The following is a 13,959-nucleotide window of genomic DNA, read 5'->3' on the forward strand; positions in this document are numbered from 1 at the left end:
GACTGTGAATGTAGGGACAGTGGTCTAGGAGGGACTGAGGCAGAGCTCCATGCCTGTATTTGCAATTGCCTTATGCCATTAAAGGGACAGAGGCTGCAATCAGAAAATAAAATTGGATGTTTCGATGGGATACTGGTGGAACATTCTATGGCCCACTACCTAATCTACCCCAAGTCTCTCTCAGGCTAATTCTAAGAAAGCTGCCAGGCTTCAATAATAAATAGTGCTTGAAAAGTCACACTCCTTCCACCAGTCTGAGAACTGTAGGTTGAGAAGTGAAACATGATTATTTTTAGCTAGGTGAACCATCAGAATCCCATGTTTTCTAAGCAATGTCTTAAGAAGCCTACTTTCTGACAAAAACTTGAGACACATGGATAGGACTGATAAAGTGTTAAGGTAATGAGAGGGATCTGCATTTATAATACTGTTGTTACAATGCAGTGCTTTTACAATGAGCGCGTTGTTAGTATGTAATACCTATACATTGCAAGTCATTAGAACGACTTGCTGTAGGGGGCGCTAAGTTATTGGATAGGAAATTCAACACCTTACCGGCTGTTGCGCAAACTGGAGTAGGAATAGTAAATAATTCTATTCCTAAGTCCAGCGTGCCCTCTACAGCAAGGCGCTGTAATGACTTGTGATGTAAAGTTATTGCGTACTAACAACGCAGTCGTAGTAATGACCGCATTGTAATAATACGCGATCTGTTGAAGGAGTGAAAGATACTATACATCAAACAAAAAGATACTTTCAGCAATGGCGGTCATACTATAAATTTGCTGAAGCTCACTGATGCAAATACTGTTCTTATGAGAGATTCTCACATAGAAATACCCAGGGTTTATGTGAATTTCATAGAGTAATCAATGCATCATGCATTGGAGATTCCTTATTTGTATATAACAGGTGGATGGACCAGAGTTAAACTAAAACTGGTTACTTTGGAATAGTGAGAAGTGACAGGGTTTTGAAGCATAGCCTTGAGTAAATCTTATGTTTTTAAACCTTCAAAATGAAAATGTTTAACAGGCTGAATTGAGTTCAAGACCTTAATTGTCAACGCTTAAGAATTTACAATTTGAATAAAAAGAACAACATGCTTTATATCCATGCCATACTTGGACAATGTGTTCTGTCCAAGAGTACTACTTGAGAAACGTATGTGCTGATGTATTTGCAAGTCAATTATATGCAACAGATTCATACCCTAGAATGTATATTTACAGTTTCAGTTGTATGCTGTTGTATGTAGCCTCAAGTAAAAGAGTGATCCCCATCTCCTGTCCACACTCCACTGTACTGTAGGTTTATAACAGAACTGCCCATTATGTCAATTTGTGCGCCACTCAGAAAAGGGTAAAACTATAAAGTGGCAAGTATTGAAAGCAAGGGAGTGATGCACAAGGAGTTGGCTGTTAATAACTAATCATCAAGGTTGGAAGAGATGTAATCGAGAAGGGCCACCACTATTATGTTACCTAAAAGGGAACACAAGTACATACCCATGTCGCTATGATCCAGAACATTCTATACCAATCCTTCCTGAATGAAAAACTGCAGTTCTTTACCATCCGTTACCATTCATTACCAGGGCAGATGCAAACACAAGTTGAGTAAAATCTGGGATCAAAAATAGGTAAACACTTCTTTTTTGACCTCCTCCCTTTAATTGTTTTCCCTGTGCGGAATGGCATGGAAATCGCTATGACAGAGGTAGATATATACGCAAAGTTAAGTGCCAAATCTGGAGCAGACCAGGCCATGGAGCAAACCAAAAAACTAAATTTTTAACGGAAAGTGCCGCTCATTCACAATTATGAATGCATATATTGAGGTGTTTGCATGCACAAAATGCATGGATATAAAAAAATAAATTTCACAGGCAGCACACGTGAAATCACGAAGACAGTCTCCAAACCACTCTGCAGAGCTTAACCATTGTCTGCGCTACTAGGAGTAAACAGTGATAGAGAGTCGCAAGGTTGTGTTAAATTATGCAGCAAAAAAAAACAAATTACACATCAATTACAGTGCATTGAGTGGCATATTCTTTGGTAGCATTATATTAATAAATAAAGTCAGCAAATTGTGTCAAGAACAACAGATTTACACGATGCAGAAAAAAATACACAATTCCACTGGCCCTCCCACTGTCTTAACAACAAGCTATTCATGAAACTCAAACAAAAACTAATTATTTTAACTCAGATCAGTGCCCTTCTACGGAATGTGTTTTTCAGAAAGCAAAGGACACTTTGATCTAAAATTCTATACTCTTAACTACATAATTAAGTGTTGTTCTCTTCTTTTTAATGTAAATAAACAATAGTCCATTGTTTCTCTTATTATTTCCGATAAACAAATGAAATACAATTTTCTTCAAGCCAACTAATCCAAAATAAGCACCCAATACCCAAAAATACAGAATGCATAACATACTATATTTCCACCTCAGGGCCCAGGTTACGTTATAAACCCACTCAGCTTGTGGCATTTAAATGCCATGGTACAAGAAAGGTATCAGGATTGAAAATTGGACAAATGTATTTTTAAATGGACACATCAAAAACACAAAATGCCCAATTAAAATGAAAGTAAGAAATCTGCGCTCACAGATTTACACCTACTTGCAAGTGCAGATTTATGACATTCTGGAATCCACTAACAATCCTAGGAATACTTAAGGGAAGATGGGCTATGTACAAGTTTCTATGCAACAATCCCAGCGGAATCTTATTCCTGTTTGAAATTCTCCAGAGAGAAGCACTTTGCACAGGAGGAATAGGATCCCCTGTGCAAACACATTTTTTCCTGCCACTGGTAAAAAAAACACCCCCCCCCCCCGCCTACAACCCACCACAAATCTGGAGGTAATCCGTTCCCCTTCCTACTCTGGAAGAGGAGTATCACTAGATATTATCTGGACTAAATCTGTGGAAAGGGTAATGAGAATTTGTTAATGTCAACAAACACCCAGGGCTAACCTATGCTTAGAGGACACCAAATTCCATCTTTTTAGTGGGATTTCCAGGTGCGGAGAACTCTGCACTCATGGAGGAGATTTCTGCACTCATAAATGGACCTGCCAGGAAGTCCTTTGTGAATCTCTAGCAGGCTTATGTACGGCAAATTGGGTTATGTTTAAAACTAAATGAGCCTCTGTGAATGGAGTCCAATATATCTCCAGCCATGGAGTTAATATAATTTCGTCAGAACACTTTCATAAAATACAACCACAAAGGTATGCTACACTCATCAATGAGCCACCTGAATAATTTTAAAAAACTCTACATAAACGGAGTTATTGCTCCAACAGTAACCATACTGTTGCAGGTATCTTTCATTATATGCAAATCCTACAAATGCTGGCTTCAGCAAGAGTATCAAACTCCTTCACAGTCATTCAGTGTGCATAATGAAGACTTAACAAAAAAAAAAAAAAGAATTACCTGGCAATCAAATAATCTACTTTCAGCCTTAGCACCTTCTGCAAAATACTGGAGTCTCGTATGAGATATCTAAGTGCACGGAGCCCTGCTGCACGCACTTCTTTTGCTTCATTTAATAAAGCTAGTCGTAGACTGCAGTAGGAAAAAAGACAACAGTTTTATCACAATAGCACATATAAATCAAGGTAATCAACATTTTGTAGTTTAATATCTTGAAAGATAATTCAATAACATGCTGCATCATTACCCATCTGCATCTTTACCTCATATTCCACTGCATACAGGCTCCACTGAAGGTACGATCAGACTGCTGTGACCCAAGCTATTAGTACATCTCTCAACTTTGAACCTTCTTGAAATTCAATTGCTTGATATGCTGAACACAAAGTGAGACCTCACAACAATTCCATTTTAACCCCATTACAGTCCATAAAAAATACACTCGGCATACTTCATTCATGAGGATGTGTATGGCCGAATTCAACATCTTTCAAAATTGCATGGAGTAAGAAGGTGGTAAAGGATCAAGATTTACAGTCACTCCCCTTCTAATCAGCTAAGTACATTAATAGTTTCCATGGTATAAAGAACCACACACGTTTTTTCAATTTACTATTTTACTCCCCTCAGTCGATTTATGGTGCCCGCACCGGTTCCAAAGGGCCTTTTCACAGGCTCTAAGTCAATCTGCTGATGCATGGAAATTCAAACCTGTGCAACAGAATTTAGAAGTAGGAGGATGCTCTTTTAGTTTATTAGATACAAACATTACAGGTAGTTTAGGTTATTAGAAATTTCTGAAATTGGGGGAGAGGGAAGTCTAAAGTCCTAATACTCTAAAATAGTTAGACAAGTCAATGCATAATGTATGGGCGATCGATACATGGAGATATCTAAACAACATCATTAGAAATTTAATGAATGCTAGCGTGTTTTGAAGGAATACATAATCCACACTCGGTCATTGCATGATAACCCCCCCACTGATTTATGAAATTATGTGATTTATTTATTGTTGGGATTAGGTCTTAATTTAGTCAAAAGAAAGCGATTAACCTGAAACCTTTTCGTACAAAAAACATATGCTGCCCGGCCCTAAGTAGCATTATAAAAATGCTTGCTTACCCAAGGACTCAAATATCTTATCTTCCGCCACAGCTGAGCCTATTTCAATGAGCCTTTGGATACAAGGTAGATTTGAGTTGATGCGCTATTATTCCCAAATTGCTTTACACAAACCTGTGTCTAAAGCATATGCGAACATTACCTTGTGAAATGGAGGTGTTTTCATAATCTCTTATGATATACATAAACATTGCGAGCTATGCATGTGTAACTGGGAAAAGCCAACTTTGCAAAATATTGCACTCCCTCATTTCAAGCAACCAATGTATAACTGATTTTGGTGCACTGAGCTTTCACGTTAACATGAAAAAGGAGGCAGAGAAGTATGATTTCACACTGCACGAAGTTTCAGCAACCTACTCTTCTTCATACGGACAACTGCAAATTTGTCTAAAGACTAATGCTTTCATCTTCTTTAGATTTACTGATGCATCGTTCATGTCTGGATACTGAGAGACATTTTAAAGTAGTTCTTTCAGGATGGCACTAGTTTGTACCAGCTCCGTATCACTCTGATGTGTGTATTCCATAAAAGAAAAAGGCTCTTTTTGTCATAGTCACACCCACGTTTTGACAATGGCACTGTTGTGTTTTTAACTGATATGCACTGGGTCCCTGCTAACCAGGCCCCAGTGCCAGTGCTCTTACCCTAGAACAAGGTAAAATGTAATACAATTGGCACACACTTTGGCACCCCTGTAAGTCCCTAGTAAGCTGCACCCCTGGTACCCAAGGCAAGAGTACCAAAGAGTGTCCCCAAGGGCTGTAACGTCTTCTGCCACCTGAAGGGACCCCCATACAAACTGCATGCAGCATGCCACTGAAGACTGCGGGTCATGGTGCAAATCATGAGCGAAAACAAGACATGGCATACATTGTGTGTCATGCCAAAGTCACTACATGTAATATATTTAAGTCACCACTAAAGCAGGCATTGTAGCCCTAAGTCGGGGTGCATTCTATTACACGTGAGGGCATATCTGGCTGAGCAGATATGCCCCTGTGCCGTCTAGTTCATTACTAGATGGTACAAGTGAACAGGGAAGCCATCTTTTGTATCTGTACTTGGCACTGGTCATTATGAGTTTCCCAGACACATGATGGCTTTACTGAAACCTGTAGTGTTTGGTATCAAACACCTTGTCTTAAAAAATATGTACTGTTGCCAGTACAAGATTTATTATGACATGCATCCAGGAGGCACCTTAGCAGTGCCCGTCGAAAAACCTACCATTATCTAGTGGGCTGGCTGACTGACATCGTCCAGCCTGCTACACAAAGGCATGTTTCTGACCCCTTGCAAGTGTGACCCCAACATGTATTAATTCATGCCTATTGCACAATGGTAGAACAAATAGTTTACCTGTCGGTGTAGTTTTGCAGCTTGAAGAATTTCCAAGATTCACTATGCTGTGCATTATTCCGCCATCTAGTGGTTGGGGCCAGAATTGTAGTATTTTCTCTTTTAAGGTCTCGCCTGAGCCAGCGCATGCGCTGCACTGGCGAGACATTTAGTGAGTGGGCTTTAAAAAGCTGACTGGGAAAGCTAGTATTCAAGAGAGGACGCAGGCCCTTGTCCTTCCTGGGCACCAGAAAGTAGTGGGAATAACAACCACAACCTACTTTTGGTGCAGGAATGAGCTTGATGGCTCCCTTGGCCAAAAGAGCCGTAACTTCCTGTTGGAGAAGGGCCAAGTGATTCTCCGACATGCAATGGTACTGAGGTGGCATGGTTGGAGGGGTTGTCTCGAAGGGGAGGGAGTAGCTCCTTTCGAACTATCTGCAAAACCCACCAGTCTGACGTGATGGAGCGCCAGTTGGGGAGGTGATGCCGAATCCTGCCGCCCACTGGCGATTGGTGGCCCTGAAAGGTCGGACTAGGAGGGTTTGGAGGCTGCTGCAGAAGGGGCGCTGATGGACTGGCTAGCTCACAGGCCCCCAGACCCACGACGGTGGGTCCCACATCCCCAGCCGCGCAGGGCTGGACAGCTTGCGCAGGCCTGTGTTCTGGGTGGAACGCGACGGGTTACCCTTCCGTAGCCACGAAAGGGGAGAAAAGCAGACTGTGCAGGGCGGGTGGAGAGGCCCAAGGACTTGGCCGTAGCCTGGGAGTCCTTAAAGCGCTCTAGCGCGTTGTCTGCTTTGTCGCCAAATAGGGGACGGCCATCAAAAGGAATGTCCAGCAAGGTAGCCTGGACATCCCCAGAAAACCCAATCGACCTCAGCCAGGCATAGCGTCGAAGGGTTACTGACGTTGAAATTGTCCTGCGTAGCTGGTCGGCGGTGTCCAGTCCACATCGGATGGTAAACTCGGCTGCATCTCTCCCCTCGGCGACTGCACAGGAGAGCACGATCTGGGCCTCCTTCGGGTACTGTGGCAGCACCTGCGCTACCGTATCCAACACAGAGTGGCGGCCCAACAGGCATGCAGTGTTCACCGACCAGTCCCAAGCTGGAGGAAGAAAACATCTTTCCAAGATGGTCCAGCTTTTTGGATTCCCTATCAGGTGGTGCGTTAGGGAATGCGCCTTTGGATATAGAGGCTTGGACCACCAAACTCTCAGGGGTGGGGTGTTGGGAGAGGAAAGAGGGGTCGCCCGGAGCCGGGCGGTGGCGTTGGGAAATTATCCTATTGACAGGAGCCCCTGAGTTGGGCATGGACCAGGTGCCCAAAAGGATGTCAGTAAGGGCTTCATTAAAAAGCAGCAGGGGCTCTGAAGAGGCTGCTGCCGGTTTAAGCACCTCCGTCAGGAGATTCGTCCTGACCGCCACTGTAGGTAGCTCGAGGTTGAGGGCCTCGGCCGCCTTACGCAACACTACTGCGTATGAAGCACCCTCTTCCGTAGCCACGGTAGGAGGAGACAGCATGCCAAGGTCTGGGGAGGTATCCAGACCACTGGCTTCCCCCAAGTCCTCTCTCCAGTCCGGTTAATCCAACTGGTCAGCTAAAGGGTCTACAGACCCCTACCAGTCCACATCACCCTCCTCTGGTTGCCAATCTGGCCTGTCGGGAACACCTGGGTAGAGCAGAGGTACAAAAGTACCGGTCGGCGCCGGATTCGGAGTCGGTCGACGTCGGTCCGGCTCCGTGTCCAAATCAGGGTGGAGGCTGGGGTCAATACCGGCTGGGGACACAACCGGCATCGGCTGCAGAAGTGGTGCCAGTGGAATTGGCACCGGGGAAAGCGTTACAAGGTCGACCTGCGCCGATCCGGATCCAGGCCTGGATCCAAGGGACCTCTGTGGAGCCAGAGCCACCGATGTCGAAGGCCCGGGGCCCCCAGCCGAGTCCGCGGGTCCCGAAGGCGCGCCGGCAGAGTCAGGCTGCCCAAAGTTGGCATGCATAGCTTCGTAGAAACTCCAAAGCTGGGCAGGGGTCGCTCTGGCTCCCGTAAAGTGAGGGAAACTGAGTCGACCCTTCAAGCTCCGCACGCAGAGCTGAAGGATGGGCGCTGTCTGCATCCCTCGTAGTGTCGGTCGATGGACGGGGAGAAGTCGAAGAGCGATGATGCTTTTTCAACTTCTTCTTGTGCTTCGACTTACCTGAGGAGTGCGAAGACTTCGATGACGAGTGGTGGTGACTCAGCGACCTCCCACGTGACCGGGACCTCGAACGGCGCAGAGCGAACTGCCAGGCCTTGAGAAGCTTTCGGGATCACTCCCGCAAAGACTTAGGATTCATGCTCCGGCATTCGGAGCACGACTTGGGATCATGATCGCGCTCCAGGCACCACAGGCACATGCAGTGTGGGTCCATAACTGACATCAGCTTGCGAGAGGTGTCCCAAGCCTTAAAGCTGGGCCGAGGACGACTGGACATCCATGCTTGGACCAGGAGTCGATAGACTAAAAAAACGGTGTTGTCAAAAGTTGCAAAAAAGTCAGTCAAAAAGTGACTGGAGGTACCGCTCTCTCCGTATCTGCGCTGGCTGGTGCGGAAAAAGAAAGAACTGATTTCACCACGCGAGGGCGGCATCTAAGTAGCTACCGAGACATCATCCCGGCGACCACGAAGCCAACGACCAACGACCAACGCGGAGCCGACCGACGCCACCGTTCGACGCGCAGGGGTACTGCTGGTGAAAAGATTCTCCGGATTAAGTCTGACGCCTCGGGGTAATTCTAAAGGTAAGGAATCTATAACTAATTTTCTCCTTCAGATAAACTTTTATAGTGCACAGCAGGTACTCAAATTTTATACCATGAGGCCTAATGGCAAATAACACTGGGTAGAAACTTGAGGGGTCTTGGCAGCTGTTAAGGAACTCCAACTATAGTTTGCTTTGTCAAATCAGTCAATCAGGAAGGAGGAGCCAGGCAAAGAAATACAGTGTATTGAGTTTGGATACGATTGCTCAACCCTATGTACTAGTTTCTTGGACCACGTTATATACAGTAAACTTTAAGCAACAGCTTACCATATAATGATGTCTTCATAGGTAAAACCTAACTTTTCTTCACTGTGACCAACATTACAGACAAGCTACAAAGAAAACAGAAGACATTTTAAAATGAATGCTTTTTATTCTGTTCCTTGTGTGCAGGCTCCAAATATTTATCAGTTTAGCTACACTAAATAAGCAAACAATATCACAATCTTAATTACACAGTAGCAACTAAACCAACTATACAAAAATTATAGCATGCATTTTCGCAAATGGTTAAATATGCTAGTCATTATGTTTTTTTTAATCTGGTATGGGTTGATTTTACTGAAAAGGATATTTTGATGCTATATGAACAGTTTTGCAAACACAACTGATTAAGCGGTTTCTTTTGAAACCGATGTGGCTAAGGCTAAGCCTTTTATTTCACGTTACGTATATGTGAGCAAAGCTGGATGTCCCAAACAATCACAACATGAATACTGTGCTGGATATAAAAGGGGAGAGCTCAGGTAAACAGATGGGGTATGAAAGATCCTGTTGCATTTGCAATATTGTTTTCTGTTTTTATCTTCCGTGAACTGCCATGAAACTGCCATGAAAAGAACATTGTATATTTAAAGAAAATGTAACAAGACCCCCATTCAAATTCCAGACACTGAGCCACAGCTGCCTCCTTAAAAGTAATACAGGTAGTCCTCTCTGGAGAGGGCCCCACGCCCCCACCCAGTCTCTACCCCATGACGAGTCATACAGGTCATTCGCACTACTGAGGGGACGTGAACATCTCCTGAACCGCACAAGAGCAGTTAAATCTCCAAAAGTATAAAGCCTTCCCCCTTTAAAACATTTTTAAAAAGCAGGTGAAGAGGTGGAAACAGTTTCGTGCTGGCTTTTGTCCCCTCTCACCCAAATCAATAGTGTCAGTGTGCCATACGGTTTCTGTTCGGACGTCACTGGCCGACTGAACAGCAACAGGGACCAGCAGTGATTACTGTTGTCGCACTTGTAGTGCAATTTCTCACCCACCCCCACGAGTACCGTAGAAGCATTACTGAAAATGAGAGCCTCTTCCCTTTCCAGCAATACACTTCCTGACTGGTTTCCTGCTCAGGGATCGTGGCAGTGCCATGATCCCTGAAAAAGTATCCCAAATAGGAACCACGGAGACTTATATTTTGTTGGAAGGGGCAGCCCTCCCAGGAACGGATCGACACCCCCAAGGATTTCTAACTAATTTTCGAAGTTACCCTTTCACTTGGATGATTGGCTCTCCCATGGAACGGAAAACATGCATGCGATTTTCTTTTTGGCTCACCTATGCCAAGGGCATTTTGTGGCCAGAGCACTAATTTTAATTTTCAAGGGGGTGTGGACATTGAACTGCCACTCGCCCCTGCAGCGTGGCTGATCACCCAGGAGCCTGGTTACTGTGTCATTCACATTTTGCTTCCATCTACCATGTCAAAGGGCAATGTATCACCCACATCAGCCATCGATCTGATATTGTCATTTACGTGTAGGTTTTGGCCACCCCAGCTACAATCGTGGGACAAGAGCTCAGCCCACTTGAGACTTTGATCTTGTAATGTGACATTTACATTGTGCTTCCGCCTACCACATCGCGTGAGAAGTTAGTCCACTTCAGACTTAGATTTGTTAATGTGACATTAACATTATAATTCTGTCCACCACAGCGCACATCATGCACAAGGGATCAACCCATTTCAGCCATTGACGCCCTTAGTGTAACAGCATTTTGCTCTTTCACAAGCAGAACATTTTTACCCAAAGTAGTTCCCTTCAATGCCAGAGACGAATATGGTAATATATGCTGCTGCTTACTATATGCAATAAAAGCTGAAGTAAAACATTTTCCTTTTTTCTATTTTACATTCTCCTGGGTGGCTGACCCACAAGATATCGCAGAGGTGAGGGTGATATCCCCCCTTCACGTGCACAGCCTCAAATCTACCCGAAGCATCGACAACAGCCTTTGATCTCCAGCCCGGCACCCTCATCAGGTGGAGATCGCTTAAGCCACCTCATCCACACCAGATCGGCACCTCTGTCCTCCACCCTCCCCACGCCCCTCCTCTGGCATAGGCAAGGCAAGACAAACATCGGGAATCAGTGAGGGCCGAGACAGCTGATAATTTAGGACATTTCAAACTGACTATTAGGTGAAGGGATCTTAACCGGGCCACTAGTCTACCAAAGACCTCCGGACCTCTGAGACAGGACCTAATTATTCGAATGAATCCTCTGCTTGGCCCCCCGTCACTGCTCAACGCTTTGGGCAATCCTTAGAATTAGTCCCTCACGCTAAGATTGGCTGGGCGATTGGAGACTGTTTGGAGTGCCCTGGGGTGGCCGTAAAGGTTAGGTTCCAACTGGGACTGTGCATTCCCAATTTGAACGGCCCCCCTTGCTGAACACCAACATGGGGAAAGATAAAGGGGCGAAACCACCACCTTCCCAAACTTGCATGAAGCAATATACCACGAGTGGTCCCAACCACACTGAGCTCGTGCCAACTCAGACCCCTCACCCGGACGGCGAACTTGCCACGATCCTCCAGGCGATAAAATCTTCCCAGGATTCAGTAGAAACCAAAATTGGGGAGCCCTCATCCATCAAGTTTTGCGTAACGCCACCGCCCGGATAACTGAAGCTAAATTACAATTGCCCAAGGTGGAAGACGACGTATCCCACCTCAAAGAGCAGGTCAAGCAGCTGCTGTCCCGCACGACCGAACTGCACAAACGAAGAGAAGGTGCTGACAATCGATCACGCTGGAACAATATACGTTTGGTGGGCATCCCTGAAGGGGCGGAGTCAACGCATGTGGCCACCTTCGTTGAAGACTGGCTTAAGGTCCTAGATGCCACCAGATTCGCTTTCCACGAGGCTCGTCGTAGAACGCGCCTACCGTTTCCTCACACCCAAGCCGCCACCAGGAGCCCCTCAATGACCAATCATTGCCAAGATCCTAAACTTCAAAGATATGGACACCATCCAGCTAGAAGCTCGTGCTCGCTCAACCCTGACCTATCAAGGCTCCAAAGTAATGATTTTTCCTGATTAAACTAGGGAGGTACAGGTGCAAAGAAGATCATATTATTCAGTAAAGCAGAAACTGCAAGCCCTTAATCTTTCATACAGACTTCTCTTTCTGGCCTGCCTTAGAGATGTCTTCCAAAACAAACCCTTTTCTCCGAGACTCCAGAGATGGAATGGACCTAGCTAACTGTACAGGCTGGAGTGAGGCACAAATGCACAGGTTGTAGTAGATGAACTAGGGAATAGGTAGCTTACAGGATTAGAGAGATATAAAGGTATGATTAAAGGTATAGAAAGGGATAGAGGTACAATAGTATGGGGACCAGCAGATATGATATATGTGGGGGTAGCAAAAGTACAAAGGTATACCTGCCAATATGGCAGGAGTGGCATTCACAGGGAGATATTTGGGCCTCATTACAATAACTGCAGGCCTTGTTTAAGGACAAGACTGAGATGTATTAGCAGAGTTTACTGTGGGATTCTGTTGTGGAACAAGGGGCTGCTTAAGGTCAAGTTTGAGGAACAATAGTAGAAATTAGTGTGAATCCCACGACAAGAGCAGCAAAAGGTGTTGTAGGTTAGGTTTAAAGAAAAAAGAAGAGTTCTGTATGTGTGTGGGTGACCAGGACCTAGACAGCATGGAAGGATAGGTATCTGAGACCTTATGTAGGTAGGGGTGTGCAAAACTGCATGGGGTTAAAACAACAAGCACAACGAAAAAAAACAATTTCATGAACGTTTCACAAAATGACACAAGCGGATGCTTCCAACATGAAATACAATTTGCTGGTACACGCAGTGATGTTTTATGTAGTAGCGTAATGTGTGTAAAAAACATAACACAAAATGCTGATAGACTAGTTGTTCAAGCGGAATATATTTCTCAGCAATACTTTGCTGCATGAGCGAGTCTTCAGAGCCAAACACTATGTGAAACTGGGTGATGCACATTTTTTGAAACATTGGAATATTACACATAATACATAAAAATCAGGAAGGTCATGGATGCCTCTAGAATAAATTAAACTTTGCACAGGCCAAATAATGAAGAGCGTTAACGAACAAGTTACTTACCTTCGGTAACGATATATCAGTAAGAGACATAGATGAGTTATGGATTCCTCACCTTAGATTACCCCCAGGTGTCAGACTGGATCCAGAGAATTATTTCCTCAGCAGTACCCCTGTGCATCGCTAGGTGGCGTCGGTCGACTCCACGTTAGTCGCTGGCGCCGTGGTCGCTGGAATGACGTTGCAGTATCTACTTAGACGCCGCTGAGCACGCTGACGTCAGTTCTTGACACGAAATTCCACGCTCGAAGTGCAGAGCCATGCAAGACACTCACCACTGGTGCACGAAAACTAGGGCCCTGAAAGGGAGTCCCTTACTCTAGAAGTCGGTTTGCAGAACGGGGAAAATGGGTGAGGCGGTGAGGAATCCATAACCAATTAGGTCTCTTACAGATATATAATTACTGAAGGTAAGTAACTTGTTCATCTGAAAGAGCCAATTAGTCATGGATTACTCACCTTAGAATAGATACCCCAGCAATACCAACCCCGGTGGTGGGTCTGCGAACCAAGTTCACACCAGAAAGTCCTGGAGAACCGAACGGCCAAAGAAGCTGTCTCTCCGGACTTGGCTGTCCAGGCAGTAGTGTTTGGTAAACGTGTGCAATGAAGCCCACGTAGTTGCCTGGCAGATTTCATGACGGGGGACTCCACTTCCCAAAGCAGTAGCAGATGCCGTTGTCCTGGTGGAATGGGCACGCAACCCTACTGGAGGTTCTTTTTTCACCAAGGAATAGCAGATTTTAATTTAAAGAACGAGCCATCAAGAGATGGTCTGTTTTTGTATGGCCCGACCTTTCTTGGCGCCCGAATAGCCAACAAAGAGTTGGTCATCCACGGAATTGTCTTGTGCGATC

General features: G+C 45.0%; 1 protein-coding gene across 4 annotated transcripts in view; it reads right to left on the reverse strand.

Annotated features, from left to right (window-relative positions):
• RICTOR (RPTOR independent companion of MTOR complex 2) overlaps positions 1 to 13,959 on the reverse strand; it is a 1,453,900-nt gene that overhangs the window by 1,373,064 nt on the left and 66,877 nt on the right. For all 4 annotated transcript variants that reach the window (XM_085631131.1, XM_085631133.1, XM_085631132.1 and 1 more), the window contains exons 4-5: positions 8,999 to 9,063; positions 3,456 to 3,587 (exon numbers count right to left, since the gene is read on the reverse strand). In XM_085631131.1, coding sequence (XP_085487257.1) covers positions 3,456 to 3,587; positions 8,999 to 9,063 — 197 coding nt within the window. The remainder of the gene's footprint in view (positions 1 to 3,455; positions 3,588 to 8,998; positions 9,064 to 13,959) is intronic.

The sequence above is a fragment of the Triturus cristatus genome, chromosome 2_1, assembly GCF_964204655.1.
Source record: "Triturus cristatus chromosome 2_1, aTriCri1.1, whole genome shotgun sequence".
Taxonomy (NCBI): domain Eukaryota; kingdom Metazoa; phylum Chordata; class Amphibia; order Caudata; family Salamandridae; genus Triturus; species Triturus cristatus.